The sequence below is a fragment of the Sinocyclocheilus rhinocerous genome, unplaced genomic scaffold, assembly GCF_001515625.1.
Source record: "Sinocyclocheilus rhinocerous isolate Xijiao unplaced genomic scaffold, SAMN03320098_v1.1 scaffold550, whole genome shotgun sequence".
NCBI lineage: Eukaryota > Metazoa > Chordata > Actinopteri > Cypriniformes > Cyprinidae > Sinocyclocheilus > Sinocyclocheilus rhinocerous.
Genome location: NW_015667382.1, coordinates 582,964 through 606,622, shown reverse-complemented (window position 1 = coordinate 606,622; position 23,659 = coordinate 582,964). Strand labels below are relative to the sequence as shown.

The 23,659-nt window shown below is 38.7% G+C and overlaps 4 protein-coding genes across 6 annotated transcripts in view; all 4 read left to right on the top strand.

The window, feature by feature from the left end:
* LOC107733908 (gelsolin-like) overlaps positions 1-6,488 on the top strand; it is a 12,829-nt gene extending 6,341 nt beyond the window's left edge. The window contains exons 6-18 of one of the 2 annotated variants that reach the window (XM_016545756.1): positions 1,199-1,288; positions 1,376-1,508; positions 1,580-1,668; positions 1,755-1,817; positions 2,149-2,301; positions 3,018-3,151; positions 3,272-3,362; positions 4,450-4,620; positions 4,725-4,899; positions 5,027-5,142; positions 5,235-5,312; positions 5,852-5,912; positions 6,081-6,488. In XM_016545756.1, the coding sequence (XP_016401242.1) occupies positions 1,199-1,288; positions 1,376-1,508; positions 1,580-1,668; positions 1,755-1,817; positions 2,149-2,301; positions 3,018-3,151; positions 3,272-3,362; positions 4,450-4,620; positions 4,725-4,899; positions 5,027-5,142; positions 5,235-5,312; positions 5,852-5,912; positions 6,081-6,241 (1,515 nt within the window). In that variant the 3' untranslated portion in view covers positions 6,242-6,488. Of the gene's footprint in view, positions 1-1,198; positions 1,289-1,375; positions 1,509-1,579; positions 1,669-1,754; positions 1,971-2,148; positions 2,302-3,017; positions 3,152-3,271; positions 3,363-4,449; positions 4,621-4,724; positions 4,900-5,026; positions 5,143-5,234; positions 5,313-5,851; positions 5,913-6,080 lie in introns of both variants that reach the window. The other variant, XM_016545755.1, reaches the window with a different exon arrangement.
* A 553-nt stretch (positions 6,489-7,041) lies between these two features.
* On the top strand, positions 7,042-13,879 carry LOC107733899 (retinol dehydrogenase 8-like). Its single transcript, XM_016545742.1, has 6 exons — positions 7,042-7,264; positions 8,251-8,412; positions 11,101-11,280; positions 11,483-11,576; positions 11,884-12,067; positions 12,192-13,879. The coding sequence occupies exons 1-6, from the start codon at positions 7,168-7,170 to the stop codon at positions 12,429-12,431; spliced, it is 957 nt and encodes a 318-aa protein (XP_016401228.1). The 5' UTR covers positions 7,042-7,167; the 3' UTR covers positions 12,432-13,879.
* Positions 13,880-17,492: 3,613 nt separating this feature from the next.
* On the top strand, positions 17,493-21,006 carry dr1 (down-regulator of transcription 1). Of its 2 annotated transcripts, XM_016545760.1 has the most exons (4): positions 17,493-17,782; positions 17,886-18,266; positions 19,485-19,648; positions 19,811-21,006. In XM_016545760.1, exons 2-4 carry the CDS (start codon positions 18,047-18,049, stop codon positions 19,955-19,957), a joined length of 531 nt encoding a protein of 176 aa, XP_016401246.1. In that variant the 5' UTR covers positions 17,493-17,782; positions 17,886-18,046; the 3' UTR covers positions 19,958-21,006. The 2 variants fall into 2 exon arrangements, with proteins under 2 accessions (XP_016401246.1, XP_016401245.1); XM_016545759.1 differs by having other exon boundaries at positions 17,493-18,266.
* Positions 21,007-21,472: 466 nt separating this feature from the next.
* LOC107733896 (guanine nucleotide-binding protein G(I)/G(S)/G(O) subunit gamma-12-like) overlaps positions 21,473-23,659 on the top strand; it is a 56,903-nt gene continuing 54,716 nt past the window's right edge. The window contains exon 1 of the mRNA XM_016545738.1: positions 21,473-21,763. The gene's annotated coding sequence lies outside the window, so the exon portion shown is untranslated. The remainder of the gene's footprint in view (positions 21,764-23,659) is intronic.

The following is a 23,659-nucleotide window of genomic DNA, read 5'->3' as shown; positions in this document are numbered from 1 at the left end:
CTCTCTCTCTCTCTCTCTCTCTCCCTCTCTCTCTCCCTACCGTTAAGTAACTTGTGCATTGTTTTATTTACTTGTTTTTGACGTATCCGACCGAACTTCAAACTTTCCAGTGATGTCTGTGAGAAAGATATATTCACTCGACAAGCTCGCGCATCTGCGCCGCCGTGCGCTCAATCCGCTCAGCGTGCTTTGCTTATCAGCTCGCGCACATCAGCTATACAATCAATACTGAATGTTTAACATTATATTCATTGCATACATATACTTCGTAGACATCCTTAATCTCTAATAACTCCATTCTGCTGTCTGTTGTTCTGTTGTCTGTGTTTCATTGTCTGAATATGGCACTTAACACATGCTGTGTGGTATCGGCGTTTGGTATCGGGGCATTTTAAAGAGTACGAGTACGAGTACAGGAGCTCAGTATCGGGCCTGATACCGATACCTGTATCGGTGCATCCCTAAATTTATCCATGCGTGTTTCTTTTTCTTTTTTTTCTCGACCTTGTAGTTTTTATTTTAAATGTCATAAATCAAACTTCCAGTGAAACAACAGACTTGTCTGCTGACTTATCCTGGAATTTTGTCTGCATAAAACCACCTCTTACATTTGACTGCAAGCTCACATTCAAATTTGCCTCAATCCAATCAACAACCAACCGATGGAGTCCCGGCCCTACATTTTTTTCTTATGGATGATCTAAGTTCAGACCTTTGCCTCATTACCTTAACATCATCTGTAGCTACCAATGGGTTTAGCATGATCTAGTTAGCTTCTGTTGTTAGATGCTGTAACCATAATCTTATTTCAAAAAGCAGAAGTGAGCTGAAATGAATGGGAATGCTAACGAATAGCTTTCTCCAGATATTGTAGACCATCTTTGTAGCTACAGAAATATATTCCAGTAATGCAAGCAAGAAATCAACACAACATAGAATCAGAGACATTTCAGACAAAATGAATCAATAAACATTCACATGGTAGACACATTAATCCCAAGCAATTTACAGTGTATTCAAAATCATGCATTCTCTGGGAACTGAACTCATGACCTTAGCATTGCTAGCACAATGCTCTTCAGAAACACTAAAAGAAAGATGGAATCCGTTTGTCACAGTAAATAGTAAATATTTAATACAATTCTCACTGCCATGGAGAAAACTGGTGGAAACTCTTATTGTGTTTGTTTATTTTTAGGCTCTTGGGTGCAAGCCCAACATCCCAGCAGGAAGTCCTGACGATGAGACGACTGACAGAAGCAATCAGAAAAAGGGCACACTCTACATGGTACATTTATGTATTATGCACACACTACGAGCACTATATTATGCTAATTGTGTTAATGTATGCATTCATGTGTTTTGTATGGGTTAGGTGTCTGATGCTGCAGGCTCTATGAAGACATCTCTGGTGGCCCAGAGCAGCCCTTTCAAACAGGAAATGCTCACTCCCACCGAATGCTACATCCTGGACAATGGAGTGGACAGCAAGATATTTCTTTGGAAAGGTATGGTCAAATTTTATTTTGGTGTTCTTATATTACACATGTTGACAATGTCATCTGTTTTAACAACTCAGGACCAAATGCAAACACTGAAGAACGTAAGGCAGCCATGAAGGTAGCTGAGCAGTATATCAAAGACAAGAACTACCCCAAAAACACACAGGTATCAGACTTAGATCCAGCATGTTAATGAAAGTAAGTCAAGTGAAAGCCAAATTCTAAGCAGTCTATCTAACTTTTTGTGACCAGATCCAGGTTATGCCAGCCGGAGGCGAGACCACACTGTTCAAGCAGTTCTTCAGTAACTGGAAGGATAAGGATCAAACCACGGGTCCAGGTCAGGCCTACAGCATTGGCCGCATTGCCAAAGTTTCACAGGTTCCCTTTGATGCCTCCAGTCTGCACTCCAACAAAACAATGGCTGCCCAGCATGGTATGGTGGATGACGGCTCTGGCAAGGTCCAGGTAAAAATTTAAAAGCTAATAGCACCAAGGACCATAGAGCTATTCAGTCTGGAGTCCTAAAACCCAGAAGAGAATTAGTGTATTCAAGGCATGGGTTGCCTCAGGAATTGGTAATGGGTTTTTAGAATAGCTTTTTGTTTTAAAGGTGTGGTGCAAGCAGTTCTTCAGTAACTGGAAGGATAAGGATCAAACCACAGGTCCAGGCCAGGCCTACAGCATTGGCCGCATTGCCAAAGTTTCACAGGTTCCCTTTGATGCCTCCAGTCTGCACTCCAACAAAACAATGGCTGCCCAGCATGGTATGGTGGATGACGGCTCTGGCAAGGTCCAGGTAAAAATTTAAAAGCTAATAGCACCAAGGACCATAGAGCTATTCAGCCTGGAGTCCTAAAACCCAGAAGAGAATTAATGTATTCAAGGCATGGGTTGCCTCAGGAATTGGTAATGGATTTTTAGAATAGCTTTTTGTTTTAAAGGTGTGGTGACACTATAGACAATTCTGCAAAATATTGCATGCAAAAAGTTCCACTCTCCTTTGTCAGTAGTGTAGCAATGTATGAAGCACAGCTCACGTAGAAGGCACTTTCAAACTGAGCAGCTTTCTGTTGGTCAACACAGCAAATTCGAATGACCAGCTTGAAGCCGTAATGGAATCTGTGTATGGAAATCATTAACAGAACAATGGTAAATGCAAACTGTATCTTTGGTTAACATTACTTAACAAAGCTTTCAAGTTATTTGTTCTACAAAATATACTATACACAGTCATATGTCAAACCTGATTTTTGCTATGTGATAACTGCTACATAAAGATTCATCAGACAGCTGTTCTAGTCCTTATGTAGCAAGTTTTTAGCCTAAGTTGCTAATGCTAATATATCATTTATTTTAAAGTAAATACAAACTCATAAATGAAGCTTTATTCTAAAGAACCATTCAAACTCATGACTGAACAGCTATAATCGCCAACAATTCAATAATGAGGTTAATTTTATTGTTAACTACAATGCCACACTTGTATGAAGTCCATTGCTCTGACCTCGACAGATATGGCGCGTAGAGGGTGGGGATAAAGTTCCTGTGGACCCTTCCAGCAATGGACAGTTCTATGGAGGAGACTGTTACCTGATCCTCTACACCTATCGCCAGGGAAGCAGAGAGCAACATATTATCTACACCTGGTAAGTCAAGATAGCCACAGGTTGACATGCTGGAACATGTGCTCATTAACCACCCGATTAGCCAATATTTAACCAATCAATATTTAATGACCTACATATATGTATTGATTTTTATATCAGGCAAGGACTTAAGTGTACACAAGATGAGCTGGCTGCCTCAGCTTTTCTAACAGTCAAGCTGGATGATTCCATGGGAGGTTCGCCTGTCCAGGTATTACCAAACACAAGCCTAATTTCTTGAGTCTGGTCAAATTCTATTCCATGCTTAAATTAAATTAAACTCAACCTTATCGGCTATTATTGTGTAATTGTTAATTAATTGTCATTTTTTATTTACACTGTCTCTATGCCATGTTGATTATAATGAGGTTTTCTAGTTTGGTCATAAAGTGACCAGAGCTAGCAAATTAAAAATAATTCCATAATAGTCTGATGCTTTTCACTTTGGTTTTAAAACATCTTTGTTTCTAGTACAGTACACAGTATATATAGTACACAATATATCAGTACCATATTGGTTATCAATTGATATTAGACATTCTTTATTGATATTGATTCCTATTGGATACTGTATACAATTCCCTTTAATAGTTTGTGGTATGTAAGATATTGTAATGATTTTGAAAGAAGTCTCTTATGCTCACCAAGGCTACATTTATTTGATCAAAATATAATAAAAACAGTAATATTGAGATATATTATTGCAATTTAAAATAGTTGTTTTTATTTTAACTTGTCATTTATTCCACTGAATTTTCAGCTTTCTAATATGCTGATGCTCAAGAAACTTTTATTTTTATTATCACTGTCGAAAACAGTTGTGCGGCTTAATGTTTTTGTGGTAACAGAAAACATTAAAAAAACTTTTCTTTAATGAACAGAAAGTTGAACAGCATTCATTTGAATTAAAAATCTTTTGTAGCAATATAAAATTCTTTACAGTCACTTTTGCTCAATTTAATGCATTCTTGCTAAATATGTTTCTTAAAAAAACTCACAGACCTCAAACTGTAAACTGTAGTCTATATGCCAAAACTGAATATTTAGTTTTGTATGATGATTTTGTCATCATCTAACACTCATTTAAAGTTCATTAAAAAAAAAAAATTATATAAAACTAATAATAAAATCAACAATCGTGGCAGCTGTAATTGTAATCTTACATTTTTTTGGATAAATTGTGCATTTCTTTTTATGTACTCCTGTTGTCATGTCTTATATGATGCAGAGAAGAGCTTAGTTTGTAGGAAATAAAAAGATCAACATGATTTAGAATTCACTGTTATGTCGCTCTGCAGGTACGTGTCACTCAAGGCCAGGAACCGGCCCATTTGATGAGCCTGTTCAAGGGGAAACCCATGATCATCCACATGGGTGGGACTTCACGTAAAGGTGGTCAAAGTCAGACTGGCAATACTCGCCTTTTCCAAATCCGCCAGAGCTCCACCCGTGCAACACGCGCTGTGGAGGTCAGTGAGGACGGCAGGCACATACATGGACACAATCAGCAACGGCCATCTGGCAATAACCTTCCTCTCTGACTCTTTCTCTCTCTCTCTCTCTTCTCACCCAGGTGGAACCCACTGCATCTAAACTGAATACTAACGACGTGTTTGTGCTGAAGTGTCCTGACGGCCTGTTTCTGTGGAAAGGAGTGGCCGCTTCAGAGGAAGAAATGGCTGCTGCTAAACACGTCTGCAGCTTCCTTGGAGGCAGTGCCACAGACATTTCAGAGGGCAAAGAGCCGGGTGGGTGGCTGTCTTTTGTAAATGTTCAAACGATGTAATTTATACAGTTAAAAGGCATTCCTAAACTAATCAGGTTTCCTGTTCTTTTGAACTGATTGGCACTTATCTGTATCTTTGCTTCGCTCAGCTGGGTTTTGGTCAGCTTTGGGTGGAAAGAAGGACTATCAAACCTCTAAAAGTCTGCAGAAGACTGTTAAACCTCCACGTCTCTTTGGCTGCTCCAACAAGACTGGACGTCTAATTGTGAGTTAACATAAATGGAATTTGCAACTCATTTAAATTTCTTTGTTAAATGAATGCATACAATTTACTATACCTCTCCTATTTCATTTCAGGCTGACGAAGTGCCTGGAGATTTCACTCAGTCTGATTTGGCCACTGATGATGTCATGCTGCTGGACACCTGGGATCAGGTTAGCATTTGAAGTACCGATAATGTCTTAAAGTCAACATGAAATCATGTTTGCAACACATTTTACTTCTGTAATCGGATAAACTTCTGAGTGAAACAGAATTTTCAAGCAGAAAATGCAGAATGAGAATAGATTTTATCCATAATTATTTGACTGGTTGAAAAGTGGGTGTTATGTACCAGAATGGAGCACAGAATGAAGTTCAGTTATAGACCTTAGTCAAGGTAGAGCCTATATTAATTTATTTTTTCACAGGAATGAAAACGAGGCTGTGAGGGATAGAAGTACAGTGTGTTCAATGGATTGTACTATTGTTTAACAACATACCAATTGTTGGATGTGATGACAAAGCTGATTTCTGAAAAAAAAAAACTGTCAATAGACTAAATTTCCATAAAACAGTTTTGAAAGTCGTGAAAATGATGTTATCTGTGTCCATCTATTACAGCCTTGTTATCATTCCTGTCAAAATTAAATATAAATGTAATCGGGTCTAATGTTAAACTTTAAATGTTTAATTAAATTTCTTCTTCCTTTAGATCTTTGTTTGGATTGGTAATGATGCCAACGAGGTGGAGCGGAATGGAGCAGATAAAATAGGTAAGTTAAGATGCTGAAGCACTAACTTTAACACTTACATTTATACAGTTAAGGTACCAAAAAGCAAAATCCCAACTAGAGCAGTCCATAATGGAGGATTAAATTTGATTTAACATTGTCATTGAATGTAATTCCTGATTATTAATGTGCATGTTTCTTTACCGTTAGCCAAAGATTATGTGGATTCTGACCCCTCTGGTCGCCGTGGCACCCCGGTCATCACTGTAAAGCAAGGCTTTGAGCCCCCAACCTTCACTGGCTGGTTCCAGGCTTGGGACGCAAAGATGTGGGACACAGACCCACTGGATCGCATCCGTGGTCGTTTCTAAAAGCACACGCATTCAGACACGCAAACCTTTATATACTTTTCCATAGCTTCCAGAATACTCACCGCTTGTGTTTCACGCATTGAAGATCTGTAAAGGATGCAGATGGGAACACAGTATGCAATAATGCTGCATGTTAAGCCACTATGTACTGTATTTTGCTACTATTAATGACTTTTTGCCTTTTTGATTCCTATGCATTGACTTTGCCTTTTTATACAATTAAACTCTTTTATATTTTCTTTTATATGCTTCTGTATTCCAGTGATGTTTTCGACTGCATGGTCTTTATGATTTTTTAAAAATGAAAATGACAAGAAATGGAAATGGAATATGTTGTTTTTTTTATATAAGCAAGACAATAACATTTGTTTGTATTCGACAACTTGGTGCCACTGGATTGTTAAAAACTGTACACGTGTATGGTTAATGCCTCATAAATTTGCAAATTGAAACATCTGAGAGAATATATTGTAGTTGCTGAAAAAAGATTTTAATGTATCTCTACAATTATTATGAATCCCAGTATATAATAATAGTAATAAAAAAACTTTTTAAAATAGTGCTGAGTTATGTGTTTGTTGATGTGGGACTTACTGACTGACCCCAAACTTTTGAAAAATATGCATATTATGTTGTGTTTTATCAGATATTTCTTTTAGACCACATTGGTGTATACAGGTGCATCTCAATAAATTAGATTAGACCTTGCATCTCAGCAGTCGTAATGTTATGTATTTTCCACCACATGTCTAGACCGTAGTGACACATGGATCATTCTGCTGAGTCTTTATGCTGTGGATTAGGAGGTGTTTTAGCTCACCTCTTAAGCTCTTTCTCATTCTGTCTCTTTATCTTCTTTCCAGTTCTCCTTAGCCTTCATTTACTTCTTGTTCTCTCGTCCCACCGTATCATCAGAGAAAGCAGCCATGAATCAGAAGGTTGTACTGATCACTGGTTGTTCTTCTGGCATTGGATTGGCACTTGCTGTTCGTCTTGCCCAAGATGAGAAAAAGAGGTTTATGGGTAAGGCCCATAGGATATCTATAGTCGTATAATAATGGTGTAGACCAAGTACAGTTGTAAAATGTTTGCTTTTTGTTGTACTGCACAAATACTGTGCAGAATTAACATAGATTTGTTTTTCTTAAAAAGATGCCATTTTCTGTTTATCAACCAAATGTCAAAAACTTAGAGGGGACATTTGTGACACTAATTAGTGTGCTAAATTAGATAGGTCTATTTTTGTTATGTTCTTTATTATTTTCACAGTGGTTACATATGTATATTGTGCCACCATTAGTGCTGTCAACACAGGCATGTCCCAAAACAATTATTTCTAAAAGGACAAATGTGAATGTGCACATTATGACAGAAGGGAATGTGTAATATTCATACTATTACTGTACCCTGTTACAACTCAGAAGTATGTAGTAAAAAATAGATTCTCATAATGTTTTTTTTTTTCGTAAGCAACTTCTTAAACGTTCTCCTATATAAATTGACTTTGCGTGTAGAATTACTCCAAAGTAAGCAGCTGAGAAGCACTAATACATTAGTCATTAAATAAGACAGTGATCACAATCTGTTACTTGGAAATGTTATCTGATTAGTTCAAATGAAAGTTAGCCTATATTTTGAGCTTGGCATTGTATGTCATGGGGAACCGTGTTAAATGAAAAAAACAAGCAGGTTGTATTTTGAGCTTCACATTAGAGACGTCTGTGAAACTGCACATGACAGTCCAAACTTTCAGGAGAAGGGAAATACGCACAGTTTTACAACTGTATGCTGTCTGCAACTGCACTGCTTTTACTAAAAAAGCAGTTAAAACGGTTTCTTTGTAACTTGTGAATCCTCCTAAATAAATCGACTTTGCTTGTAGATTTTCTCAAAATAAGTAGCTGAGTAGCTTTATTAGTCATTAAATGATGACTAGTCTCCATCTGTTAGCTGAAATCTTAGCAGACTAGTTTAAATGAAAGTTTAGCTAAATGTTTTGGCTTTGGCAGTGTATGCGACTATGAGGAACCTGGCTAAATGTGAAGCTCTGGAGAAGGCAGCAGGTCATACTTTGGGCAGCACACTGGAGATCAAGCAGCTCGACGTCTGTGATGAGAATTCTATCAAAGCCTGTGTGGACAGCCTGCCCATGCGCAGAGCTGACATTCTCGGTAAGGGTTTCCTACATTTATTTCTTACATCAAAACACAAATGCTATGCTTTAACTTTGTGGCCATAATATCTAATTTTACCTGCATACCATGTGCACGCCCTGTTGAAAAAACCAGCATATGCTGGTTAGGTATGTTTTGACACTGGGATGCTGGTTTAAGCTGGTCCTTTGCTGGTTTATGCTGGTCCTTTGCTGGTTTAAGCTGATCCTCTGCTGGTTTATGCTGGTCCTTTGCTGGTTTAAGCTGATCCTCTGCTGGTTTATGCTGGTCCTTTGCTGGTTTAAGCTGATCCTCTGCTGGTTTATGCTGGTCCTTTGCTGGTTTAAGCTGATCCTCTGCTGGTTTATGCTGGTCCTTTGCTGGTTTAAGCTGATCCTCTGCTGGTTTATGCTGGTCCTTTGCTGGTTTAAGCTGATCCTCTGCTGGTTTATGCTGGTCCTTTGCTGGTTTAAGCTGATCCTCTGCTGGTTTATGCTGGTCCTTTGCTGGTTTAAGCTGATCCTCTGCTGGTTTATGCTGGTCCTTTGCTGGTTTAAGCTGATCCTCTGCTGGTTTATGCTGGTCCTTTGCTGGTTTAAGCTGATCCTCTGCTGGTTTATGCTGGTCCTTTGCTGGTTTAAGCTGATCCTCTGCTGGTTTATGCTGGTCCTTTGCTGGTTTAAGCTGATCCTCTGCTGGTTTATGCTGGTCCTTTGCTGGTTTAAGCTGATCCTCTGCTGGTTTATGCTGGTCCTTTGCTGGTTTAAGCTGATCCTCTGCTGGTTTATGCTGGTCCTTTGCTGGTTTAAGCTGATCCTCTGCTGGTTTATGCTGGTCCTTTGCTGGTTTAAGCTGATCCTCTGCTGGTTTATGCTGGTCCTTTGCTGGTTTAAGCTGATCCTCTGCTGGTTTATGCTGGTCCTTTGCTGGTTTAAGCTGATCCTCTGCTGGTTTATGCTGGTCCTTTGCTGGTTTAAGCTGATCCTCTGCTGGTTTATGCTGGTCCTTTGCTGGTTTAAGCTGATCCTCTGCTGGTTTATGCTGGTCCTTTGCTGGTTTAAGCTGATCCTCTGCTGGTTTATGCTGGTCCTTTGCTGGTTTAAGCTGATCCTCTGCTGGTTTATGCTGGTCCTTTGCTGGTTTAAGCTGATCCTCTGCTGGTTTATGCTGGTCCTTTGCTGGTTTAAGCTGATCCTCTGCTGGTTTATGCTGGTCCTTTGCTGGTTTAAGCTGATCCTCTGCTGGTTTATGCTGGTCCTTTGCTGGTTTAAGCTGATCCTCTGCTGGTTTATGCTGGTCCTTTGCTGGTTTAAGCTGATCCTCTGCTGGTTTATGCTGGTCCTTTGCTGGTTTAAGCTGATCCTCTGCTGGTTTATGCTGGTCCTTTGCTGGTTTAAGCTGATCCTCTGCTGGTTTATGCTGGTCCTTTGCTGGTTTAAGCTGATCCTCTGCTGGTTTATGCTGGTCCTTTGCTGGTTTAAGCTGATCCTCTGCTGGTTTATGCTGGTCCTTTGCTGGTTTAAGCTGATCCTCTGCTGGTTTATGCTGGTCCTTTGCTGGTTTAAGCTGATCCTCTGCTGGTTTATGCTGGTCCTTTGCTGGTTTAAGCTGATCCTCTGCTGGTTTATGCTGGTCCTTTGCTGGTTTAAGCTGATCCTCTGCTGGTTTATGCTGGTCCTTTGCTGGTTTAAGCTGATCCTCTGCTGGTTTATGCTGGTCCTTTGCTGGTTTAAGCTGATCCTCTGCTGGTTTATGCTGGTCCTTTGCTGGTTTAAGCTGATCCTCTGCTGGTTTATGCTGGTCCTTTGCTGGTTTAAGCTGATCCTCTGCTGGTTTATGCTGGTCCTTTGCTGGTTTAAGCTGATCCTCTGCTGGTTTATGCTGGTCCTTTGCTGGTTTAAGCTGATCCTCTGCTGGTTTATGCTGGTCCTTTGCTGGTTTAAGCTGATCCTCTGCTGGTTTATGCTGGTCCTTTGCTGGTTTAAGCTGGTCCTTTGCTGGTTTATGCTGGTCCTTTTGCTGGTTTATGCTGGTCATGTGCTGGCAAAGGACCAGCATAAACCAGCAAAGGACCAGCTTAAACCAGCATCCCAGTGTCAAAACATACCTAACCAGCATATGCTGGTTTTTTCAACAGGGCGGCGCCTTAATATAAGACGGAGACGGACATAATCGTAACACTCACGTTTTTTTTACACTGACCTTAACCCCGGATTATTTTAAGTCTAAACCCCGCTTTTAACCCTGGTTAAAGGAACGTTTCATACTTGTAATTAAGAAGTGGGTTAGCACCACTTTTTTTTCACCGAGGGTTATGGTGCAAAGTTAGCATCGTTTTTTCGATGTACAGAGTGAAATGATAGGGCTACACTTGAAATGGTTAACCCATTCTAAACCTTGTGTAAAAGGAATCCAGGGTTGCTTCACGTTTCACACTGTTCATAATTAATAATAATATGATAATAATAAATTCTGGGTATTTATAAGATACCATTTCACACTGTACTAAACTTTAACGTTCCCTTACGGATAACCATGGTTTTATTATAGTAAAGTGTAGTAATGTTTTTTTTGTTTTTGGCGCATTGATTACCATTTGTATAACCACAGTTTTACTACAAATAAAATGGTTAAACTATGGTTAGTGTAACAAGACCATGGTTAATTAGCATTGTTGATACTACCCTTCCATTATCTGTGTTACAGTTAGAAATGCTGAAATGGGAATGATTGGCCCCATTGAGTGTCAGACCATTGATGAGATGAAATCTGTCATGGACACTAACTTCTTTGGGCTTGTGCGACTTTTGAAGGAGATTCTGCCTGATATGAAGAAGAGAAAAAGTGGCCACATAGTGGTAATCAGCAGTGTAATGGGGATTCAGGGTGAGTTGTTAAAAATGGACAACAACCAGCTTTTACTAATGACTGGTTTTCTTAAGCTGATATTTGCATTTGAGCTTTTTATACCAGGGGGTGAGAGGTCCAACTTAGATACTTAAAGGATTAACAACAATGACTAAAGAAGCTCTGAGAGGATTCAGTGAGGGTTTACCATCTCTAATCACTGTCGTGTTCATGTACACAGGTATATTGTTTAATGACATTTATGCTGCTTCCAAGTTCGCTGTTGAAGGGTTCTGTGAGAGTCTGGCAGTTCAAGCTCTGAGATTCAATCTGAAGTAAGTGATCACACTCATATACAGTATAGGGGTCCAAGCATTGAATGGTCCCACATACCCCACTACCCAGAAGTACATTTACAACATGAATCTAGACAGAGTGGACATAAACCACATTGCCTCATCACATCCTATGATAGCTTTGTATGACTAGAACTACTCAAATTTACAAGTTTATAAGAGTTCAGTTTTCTTGTTCATGATAATAGATTGCAGCAGTAATTTCAAGATTTTCGATGTGTTTTGAAAACTTTGACCCCCACATTTAAGTTGTAATTGTATGTATATTGTATTTGCATCTGTGCAGTATCAACCTCATTGAACCAGGACCCGTCATCACAGAGTTTGATCATAAGGTGTATGAGGAAGGCTTGAAGATAGACCTCTCCAAAGCTGATAAAGTGACAGCAGATATGTTTACCAACATCTACTTAAAGAATTACAACCAGATATTCCAGAGTCTTGGACAAACTCCAGAGGATGTTGCAGAGGTACTTTTCCAAAACATTTTATATAGCATTTCATTTATTTCATTAATCTATCTTTCCAATGCTCTGATGTTTGGTTTTGTCTCTGAATTACTAACAGTCCATATGTTGTTTCTTTTATAACCAGCACACATTCAAAATAATTACCATGGTCAACCCACCATTTCGCCATCAGACTAACCTTCTGTACACACCCATGACCACCCTAAAAAGTGCGGATCCAAACGGTGACCTTCCCATTGAAACCTTCTACAAAATGGTGTTTGAACATGACAAGGTGTTCAAAGCAAGTCTCAATTTCCTCAAGTTCCTGTGCTGGAGAAGCCGTAACAGCTTTTCTTTGGATAAAGACAAGAATGCCTCTTAAAGAATATTCTGCTGGAGACCTGGGGGTATTCCAGTAAACTATTTATTTAAGCAATTTAACTGGGTAAGTTTACCCAAAGTAAATGGACAACCTCAACTTTCGGTTCCTAAAACTGAGGAAATGTCATGGTATGCAAGTAGCCATAGAGCAAATTACTCTCTAAACATAACTTGCTCTGGAGCAGGATATGTTCCAGGGTTTGTTTACTTCAGATAAATGCCTCTCAGCCTCATAGATATTCAGCGAATTCTTGCCTTTTTATTGAGGCTCCAGTGGGTGTGACAGCAAAGATAAAGCATGATATTCTAATTTTAAGGCATTATAATACTAAATATTTCTATATAATATAATTTATTAATAAAAAATACAACTAACGTACACATGAGATACATCACACCTAATCACCAATATGGAAGTAAAATGACTATACCTAAAAAAATCTATATACATACTGTATATGGCAGGAAATGTCTAGTTGTGCTCCTTGAGGGCTACTGGCCTGCAGAGTTTAGTGCCAACACATCTCCCAAGAAATTTCTAGTGATCCTGAGGACCTTTATTAGCTGGTTCAGATGTGTTTAAGGCTGTTTTTTAAAGGATGTCAGTGGAGGAAAGGCTTCCATATGCTGAATAAACTGCTTTTGTGAGGAAACCTATTGACTAATCTTCAAGATGTTTACCAATAAACATTCATTTTGGATTTTTATCTATTTTTTTTTTAGAACAAAAAGTCACAGACTATTTTGCAACAGACTCTATAGTCTGTTCTCCAATCCCTGCTTCAGGAGAGCTATCATTCATGGGGTGCATTTCCGAAAGGCAGCTACGGTCACAGGGGTCAACAGGAACTATAGTTGGGAAATTATACTTTTGGGAAACACACCCCTGCAGACTTCAGTTCCAATTATCAATTAACCCTGAACACCTTGATTAGCTGGTTCAGGTGTGTTTAATTGGGGTTGGAGCTGAACTCTGTAGCTCTCTAGGAGCTGGGTTGCAAATGGTAGAGATGCGGAGGTTGGTATCTCCTCAAAATAAAAGGAATATCTCTGGCTAAACTCTGCTGGATGTTAATCCTCCAGGAGTAGGATGGGACACCCCTGAACATAATACAGCCATAATATCTTTGCATAATAATATCTTTATTTAGCATCAGTTCTGCATCACTGAAGTACTGTAGCCTACCAAGAAAGAAAAAAAGAAAAATAATTTGTTTAAAAATAGACTGCATAATAGGTACCGATATGTGCTTCTTCTTAGCATTTGTTTTCATGGAGTTTGTTTCATGGATTCGACGCTCTGTTGAGAATATATTTGTGTTCATAAAGTCTGAATTTTAACAAAAACACCAGGCATCATACACTTGTTGACTTTTAAATGGTTACAGAGAAAACCTGAGCATCATACACTAAATAACTGAGCATTTTTAAAGTGTGCCTCATTACTATACATACTACATTAAAAAAAAAAAAAATTATATATAAGACATGTTTGATATCCTCCAGATGGGTGGAATTATAGTCTGAAGCAAAAAAAAAAAGTAAAAAAAAAAAAAAACATGGTCTAATCTGCCCATCATATGCTATGCAATTTTTTTTTTGCAAAATCTGTCAACATTGACTGCCGAAAACCTGCAGGCTGGCTCTGACTTTCAGCATCTAGCATCAGTGTGTCCAGACTGAAAAAGTCTGGCCCTGGGCAAAAGCCATGTTGTGTATTCCAGCCTTAACTGTAGACCGCCTTTCTAGAGCCAATTAATCGCACACGTTCTACAAGTTAATCAACTGAGAGTTCAGGATTTATATGGCACTAAGGCCCCGTCCACACGGAGACGAGTTTTAGCCTATAGGCAAAATTTTTTGTATCGGATTGGCGTTTCATCCAGACGGATCCGGCGTTTTGGGAGCGTGAAACCGCTATTTTTTGAAACCGGGTCCCAGAGTGGATAACTCTGAAAACGACACCCATGCGTTTTCTTGTGTACAGCCAATCCGAATATTTTGTGAAACGATGAAGTTAACCTTGTTTTCTGGAATACCTCCAAGGACAGCTGACCTGTTTTCATTATTTCAGAATTTCATTATATGTGAATAAATGCAATAATACATAATACCAAATATTGTACAATCTTTTATTATAAATCACAGAGTTAGCTAAAAGTTTGCAAAATGTTCATAATAGTTCTGCTGTTACCTGTGCTAATTATTTCCTTAGTCTAATTTTCCATCCATCAGTTGAATACATCTGAATAAATTAATTGTTCATCTAATCTTTTCTCTCTTTCTTTTGGTCATCTTGAAGTCTTATAATCTACTTTAGGTTACCCTTACATAGTACCAAGCAAAACTTAATCTCTGCCAAACTTAATCTGGATAAATCCCTTGATACAAAAACAAAAAATGAAGAGTCAGAACATGAGGGAACAGGTTGTATTCTTAACTTTTGGATATTATCCAATTAATCTATGTATGTAATGAATAAAACTGATATGTTCTTTTACCAACTGTTGGAAGAAGAACATGAACAGTTGAAGAGCTATATAGCAAATGCATGTGTCAGGCGAGGATAAGGAAAAGGTGAGGACAAAAATGCAAACATCATGTTGCCATTAGATTACAAGCACTTGAGGATCAATTCAGAGGATTAATAAAGGATTAATTTAAATAAAGCTTCTGCATTCTACACAAAAAATTTTAATCTCTTGTTATAGCACCACCTTGTGGCCAGTTCTCTCAAAAGAGCATTGCGTTTGTACATCACAATTGTCATAATCTTCAAATAACAGAAATTATCATTTTACTGGCCCAGTTTTTCAAATCGGATTTTCGGGTGTCAGTTTAGAACAATTCTTGAAAATGGGTTGTTCAAAAGAAACCGAAAAAAAAAAAGAATTCACACATTGGATTAGATCCAGTCATCTAATCATGGTTTAATTGTCTGTAGGTGTTGTTCAAAACTTTGATTAAAAAAACCCCAAAAAGATTATCCTGATCAGATTGGAACTCTATAGAGCACTCTCCCTCAGGATACGTGCATCATGGACAGTTGAATAGTATTGGGCAATAGTAAAAAAGAACAAAACTCATACGTAGTGTGGGCAATCTGGACATCCTTTGGAAATTAGACAAATTGACCAGGCTGGCCAATGCAATTGACACAGCTTTCACCAGAGTTCATTTGTGCTTTTAGAAGAGCAATGAGACGTTGTTCCACAGGCACACTGTGACTCCTTCTGGTTCACTCTTTCAGGTTGAAGTTTTGGCCTGACATGTTCTGCATTTTTCTTAATATTAGTATTACCAAAGCAAAATCCAGTGTAGAGTTCATGGTGTATTGCTCCAGTGGTTTTGTGTGCTCAACATAAGCCCTTTGATGGTATCCTCTCCTACCAAAATAGTGGTGGCGAAGAACAATACCTGACATGTCAGTGCCTCTCTGTAAATATTTTAAGAAAGGCTGAACAATCTCTCTCTCTCTCCTTTGGCTGCTCCCATAGGTGTTGCCAGAGCGGAATTATCTGCACAGCCATTTGGCAAAGGTTTTACAGCGGATTCCCATCCTGATGCAACCCAGCACTGAAAGTGCAGGGAAAGGCTAAATAGTATGGCTGTGTAATTGTTTTTTCTTAAACACACACCAATTAAACATCAATTAGCTGATGTGCTTTGGCTTCTGTTCAATTGAATCAATCATGCTCAAGGCCGGTAATACCATGTTCACTAAACTAGAGTGGTGGATCCAATGTTGGAGAAACCCACACTCTGCTGGGGGGTGTCATGCCTTTATGCTCCAATTGTAGGAACTTTTAACTCTATTAAGGGTGGAAAAGTGAATAACAGAAAGAAATTGGGGCTGAAATCACCTAAATTGCCTTCTTGACAGAAGAGGGTGATGGAGGTGAATCCTTACAGGCAGAGCCAGTAGCCATTGCCACAGGAGCTCAAGCTTGAAGCATTCTTTGCTCAACGATGATGATGATGATGCCTATAAGTCACTTTTAAAATTAGAAACTCAAAGAGCAGAAGTACAAATTTGTCTGGCAGAGTAGCCTAACAAATCACTCTGACCAAACTACTGCAAAGCCATCCCTGAAAGCTGTCTCCTAAAAGCTGGGCTTCAAAAATCTAAATTAAGAATATGTGCTCAAAATATCCACAATGTATTTGTGATGTATATTTGTTTGTTTTATTTATTTGTTGTGGGTCAGATGAGGGGTCTGACAGTTGAAAAATGAAAACGGGTTATTTGTTGGATATTTTGTGCTGTTTTGTGCATATTCGAATTGAAAACACTGACTCCACGCTAAAAGTTCCACCCGTTGCTCTTTACCTAGTAGCCTACATTGTGATAATTAGTCCAGAGCACAGATAATCCGGATTTGGTAATCTAAACGAGTGTATCAGGGTGATCTAATCCAATTTTGCTTTGAAAACTGGCACAGAAATAAGATTACCTGAACCTGAAGAGCAAAACAAGGGATTATTCTAATCCAGATTAAAAAAATTTAACAACTGAGTCTTGAATGATGATTTGATCAGTTTTTCACAAATTCTGATCAATTCTTCTATTTCTATTTCAAGACATGCAGCACTTTACTAAATAAAAACATCAGAAGTTTCAAGTTAATGTCCTAATCACACAGTTAAAAGATTACAAGGAGGATTATGTAAATAGCAACCTAAACCATGACCTAAATTTGATATAACTTGGAGCGCATCGCCTCTTGTCTGTGTGTGCCAATTATAATATAATATTAGGCTATTATATCACATAATTATGCATAACATAAGGAAGAAGGAAGAAAACCATAACAAACACAAGGTTCAAGGAACAGCATGGCTGCTTGGACCAAAAACTATAGTCTATAACCACGTGACTTTCCCTAATCTTGCGCTTGCAATTTCAGTTTTGTACTTTTTCAGTACAAAATGTCAGGGGTATACACAATATTAATGGTTTGACAGATTTCGAGTTTCTGTGGGTGTAATAAGAGTGTCTCGACATCAAATTTCGTAATTTCCGTTTCGTACAGTAGGAGGCAGTGTCAAGCAACCCCACGAAACAATAACAAGCAGAAGAATCACCGGATATCCGGAAGTGTTGCATTGTGGGGTTTATTTCGTTGATCGCTAACCGAGTGGGTGAAGTAATGAATTAAGAGCTTCGAATGCTTAAAAAATTCCGCCCCGGGCTTTAGCCGAACGCGCGCAGCGTCTGTTAGTTTATCCAGGCAGCTTGAGAATGAATGATCGGAGTTGAATCATGATTATAAACGCGCACAGGAACAGCAGCAGAAGCAGCTCTGATGATGTGTGGATGTGGAGAGTCAGCGTAAACTGATCAACCGAAAGGTACTGACTCCTCTCATCCTCCCTTCCTTGTGTCACACACTCAGACTCTTTCCCTGAATTTGAATTCAAAAGTATATTCAAAAGTATGCGTTCTCTCTGGCAGTGTTTTAGTGATCTGCTATAAGAAAGCCGACCACACCATTTGAATCTCCACACAAAGCCGCCGCTGTGGGTGTTGTTTCATTAACAGCCCATTGAACTTCCTCGCCTGCTTTCGATTCCCTTCAAACTCTGAAGCGTCTGGGGCCTGGCAGCTCATCCCTCATGGCCTCTTCATCGGGCAACGACGATGATCTGACGATCCCGAGGGCGGCGATCAATAAAATGATTAAAGAAACGCTTCCCAATGTGCGAGTAGCGAACGATGCCAGAGAGCTGGTGGTGAACTGCTGCACAGAGTTCATTCACCTCGTCTCATCAGAGGCCAACGAGATCTGCAATAAATCCGAGAAGAAGACTATATCCCCAGAACATGTTATAAACGGTGAGGATGTCACTTCTTGATGACCGTGATGTCACGAACAGCTAATTAATCCATTTGGATACGTGATGGAGGATTTTATTCAAAGTTTGCTTAGTAAGTTTGAATTGAAGGGTAGTTAACTCAAGAATTAACTTTCTTTTATTTATTCATTTCATGTTATTCTAAAACCTGTGTTTCTTACGTGCTTCTGATGTAACGTTACACAAAATGGGATGTTTGCTTCAGTCACCGTTCACTGTCATTGGCACATTTTCCATACAATTCATGATGAAAAACCAGCCTAAACTGGGGTGCGTTTCCCTAAGCAACTATGGTAGCAAGTTCTGTCGTTACCAATAGCGTTCAACAGAACTAACGATCCTAGTTAGCTAATGATGTTTTTGGGAAACGCACCCCTGCTCTGCTGGTCTTAGCTGCTCTTCCACTCTGTGGCCAGATGCATAAACATAGCTAATAATGTTAAGACTGTGTCTTAAGAACTAGTTTGACTACGTTTGTCCCTTGGTCAGGCTAATCATTTGACTGATTTTAAAGGGATTTTGGGCAATTTTCGTCTGTACAGTCTTGAAGACTTGCTGAAGATGGTTTGGGGGACCATCTTAAACTGGTTGGATTGGTTGGAATTAATCTAATAATGAAAACTATTTGGCTTGCTCCACACTTGTATGCTTTTCATTCTTCTTTCGAACACAAAATAAGATTTTTTTGAAACATGTTTTTTTTTGCAGTGTTGAACACTATTGATTTTTAATTGTATGAACAAAAACTTTTTAAATTTCATGCATTTCATTTTCATGCAAAGAAACATTCTTCACAGTATCTTTGTGTTCCATATAGTAGGAAATCAGTCATACAAGTTTGGAGCAACACGAGGGTAAAAAAAATCTTTTTTTTTTCATGGCTGAGCTATCCCTTTAAATATGTTAATCAAATCCACAATGATGATTGGATTGCCGTCCCTTTGTGGGTTTGAACCTGCAACTTTTTAGGTCTTCTAAGGCCTTAGATTGTATTAACATAGACTAATTCAGGTTAATCTAAAGATTAATTTAGTAGTTTGGCTTTCAGTTTGGATTTGCAGAGACGGTGGATAGATAATATTGTTACAGTCATGATATAGATTTACAGTATGAATGTGTTGATTGTTTTTTGTTTACTGATTGGACATTTGATTTCCAACAGATATATGTAACAGGGAATTTATTTATTTTTCCTCAGCACTTGAAAGTCTAGGTTTTGGGTCATACATCGCAGAAGTAAAAGATGTTCTGCAAGAGTGTAAAACGGTAGCACTTAAACGGAGGAAGGCCAGCTCTCGACTAGAAAACCTTGGCATACCTGAGGAAGAACTTCTCCGTCAACAACAGGAATTATTCGCCAAGGTAAAAATGCTGGAAGAGCTTTAAAAGCATGTCGAACTGTTCACGAAGCTGATTAAATCAACTTCTCGCTCTGTGGCTTTCCAGTTTATGCCTTGTATTTGTGTAACAGCATGAACGCTGTGATTTCAAGCGGCTCTTCTGAGAAGTTCTGCTGTCTTACAGGCACGGCAGCAGCAGGCTGAGCTGGCACAGCAGGAGTGGTTACAGATGCAGCAGGCCGCCCAGCAGGCACAGCTAGCGGCAGCTTCAGCCAGTTCCGCTCAGCAGGCCGGATCTTCCCAGGATGAAGATGAAGAGGACGACATGTGAATTCTGGCAGGCTTTCACCGACGCACACGGACAGATTGACAAATATATATATTTACAGACATGTTTGGTCTCCCACACACACTCTGTTCTCTGTAACCTTAGCAGAGAGGGACCTCTGCAGTGTTTTCTTCTATATAAACTTTTAAATCCCAGATCACCAGTATAAATTCATACTGACGGTTTAGGAGCAATCATGGGGGTTCTCCTGTGATTTGTTGCTATATTTGCCTCGATTCACTTGTTAACTAGAATTATTAGCTTTTGAAAATCCCTCTTTTCTTTCTCATTTGTTCCTGATTTAATTGAAGGCAGTTGCCATAAGTTTCACTGTATGTGTGTGGGAAGGATGTTAAGTCATGTGATGTGGCTGTGACATGAGGCGCACCATGTTAATTGTCATTGGTTAAATTCAGGAGCCGGCGTTTCGAATCGCATCCGGTTTTAGGCGATTTGCGTATTTCTCTTATATTTGCCTTTGTAAAATAGCTTAAAGAGACACATTTGGGGAACATTTTTTGGAAAGTGATTTTTACAGCCGTTCATCCCCGCTTCTGTATTTCTCTTTGTTCTACTGCGTGAGATCAGAGAATGAGATTTGTAATGTAGGATGTTGCTTTTTGGTTCTTTTTAGTTCAAGTGAGGATAAAGATTACGTGTAGATAGGCTTTTACCTGCCCTGTGTTCAGAACAGTATTCCAAGGAAAAGATTTACATGTGCAGAATAAAATCTGTCTCATAGTACCAAAGATAGAAAAACTGAAAATTCAGTCACCAGATAGGCTTCGGAAATCTGCTCATGGTATTTGCTCTCTGTATGACGTGAGTGCTTTGGTGCATATCGCACTGAGCGCTCTGTAACACTCACTTTGTACTATGTTTTGATAGCAGATTTTTTCCAGGTGCAATGTGTAAAAGTGGAGTTGTGAATGTGTGGTTAATTCATATCTTGTGATGACTGGTAAGGTGTAGTTGAGAAGCGTATTCACATGCCTTTGCAAAAGCTGTAAGCTGTATTCTCTAAGCAATAAAGTCGACCCGTTTTATAGACAGCCTGTTTTGTTTTTGTTAATTAAAATATTTTAAATAAAACTTTTGAATAAAGTGTTCTTGATGGTAATTTTCAGATTTTTTTTTTGATTTAAAAAAAAAATGACAACACGAAGAAATAATGCAGAAAGTGTAAACCTTTGTATAACTGAAAATGGAAATAGTTACCTGTATTCTTTGAACAGGGTGAAGGTTATATTACGGTGCGTCGACAGATGGCGCTTCTGTGGAGACGATAGTCCTGCTATGGCAAAGTCTTGAAACATTAATATTAATGACTCAATCTGACGTTCTCCCAGTAGCCAAGCGTGATTTGCTGAATCATTTGCTCATGAATATTAACAGTTTACGTGACTGGAGGCTGCCCGAAGGTTACAAGGCAACGTCAGTATGGCCTAATTAATATTTATAAGCTCTGCCTCTGCCATAGTAGAAGTCGTAAATTCCCACTGTGGACGTGTAGAGAAACTGTTGCGCTCCAGTCCTCCACCGTTCCCACCATTCCGCCTTATTTACGCGTACAGAAGTGAAAGGTCGATCGTTTTCTGAGTTCGGCTGTATCAGATAAACAGAGACAGTTTTGCAGAGCATTCAAGTCAAGAATAACAATAAGTTTATGAGGTGACAGTTGTTACAGGCGAACTTTATGTACTTGTGAAGAATTGCCATCGACAGAACGGTCTGTTTTGCCAGTATTACACCAAGGTTGTTCTTCTATTCCAGTTTTTTTCCCTCCCCACTAAACCCAGCCGAGATACGGTAAGTGTCAAACTGACAGAATGTATACGATATGTATAAAGGCGTTTAAATGTGTAACGTTACTGCACTGTCATATTCTGTTCAGGGGTAAATCATCGTGTAAATGTTTATAAACACTGTCGCACGGCTGATTTGTGTACGATATTGTTTTGATCTGGCTTTAGTCAATATTATCTGTCTCGTGTTTGATAGTTGCTGTAAGCAGAAGCCCATGTTCAACCATAAGAAAATTATTACCATGGCTGTTGAGATTTGTGGTACATTTATTTATTTGCCATGGATGGGTTTTGCAGCTACATTGTTTACGATATGTTTTTGTCCGTTTAAGATCAGCTGAGATGTTTAGCTGTCACCTTTAGACAGATTATATCTGCTAATATGAAGAAATTATTCCTGTATGGGTCTTCTGTTCTTTATGCTTTGGAAAGAATGATCATCATCAATGTTCTGCAATAACAAATCAAGATGTGACATATCACAGGAAATTCAAGAACATAGGTCATGTCATCCAGAAGAAAGCCAGAACAAACTCATTCATTCTGACTGATATGAACCAGATATGTAAATTTACTGTAAAGGACTTTGAACACATTGATCTGTTAAATGCAGGCAGTACATTTCAGATTAGACTTGAATAGGTATTCTGGGAATTCTCATAAAAAACAAACAAATTAAATGGTGTGGAAATCTGAGTCTGTTCTGTCAGTGGCATTATATATATAAAATTTATTTTGGGAATGTTTGCTACAAGATATTAATATAATACTGTACGTACACCATTTGAAACAATGGCTGTATGGATGTTTCTAGGCTGTTGATCTTGTGAGATGTTTTGTCAGCAGTAGGTCTTAAATCTTTACCAGCTTTCTATGCTTAATTAATTTATTGGCCTTTCTGGTTGGAGTTATAGCTCATGAAAATAGGTATAGTTCACCCCACCCCCACCCCCCTTTTTTGGTACATTATTTACTCACCCTTATGTCTTTCCAAACCTTATTACTTCCTGTCTTCTGTGGAATACAAAAGAAGATATTTTGAAGAACTATTTTCGTCTATACAATGAAAGTCACTGGGGTCAAAGACAACATTGATTTGTGTATACAGTACAGGTTTAGAATAATGTGAGGTTGAATAAATGACAAACTTTTCATTTTGGGGTTGAAGTCTAAAAATACTTTTAAACAGCACCACAGAGACACTCTATCAATATTTTTTTTCTAATAAATAAGCCTAAATGGCTTACTTCCAGTTGTCACATCACCTTTAATGGACCTACTTTTCAGCATGTTGTTAATATTGTATTCTTTTTGATCTATAATACAGAATTTCATAACGTTTTCACTTTATTTCTTATAGGAAACACCTGTAGTTCTAATTGAATCCTCGTCCAACATGCACTGGGTTGTGGGCAGTATTAGCTGTTAGAGTGTGCATGGATTTGCACTTTGAATTTCCACCAAAAATAACCATTCAGGTACCTTTGGAATATACCTTTGTAATAGTGCTGGGCTGTATGACCAAAAATTTATATCACGGTATTTTTCAAAATGATACCGGTTTCACGGTACATGACGGTATTTTTTTTGTCATGCATGACCGGCTGTTAACCACATTCTCTACTGATTGAGAGAGGAAATACTGCAGTATATTGACTTAGAATGCCCTATTTTACTGTCATGATGAGTGAATATTGTCAAAAAATATCACACTAAATATTGACTAAACACAACCCCTTTTAATACATGTTAACCAGGAGTCACTCTCATTTATAATCGCGGCATCGTCTCATAAAATCATCATGCATCTACACTAAAGAGTGGCTATGCGGTTGTTTTGGCTATATAACTTTTTTGTCTCATGCAGCGCACTGCCTGCGTCTGAGTAACAAACTAAAAA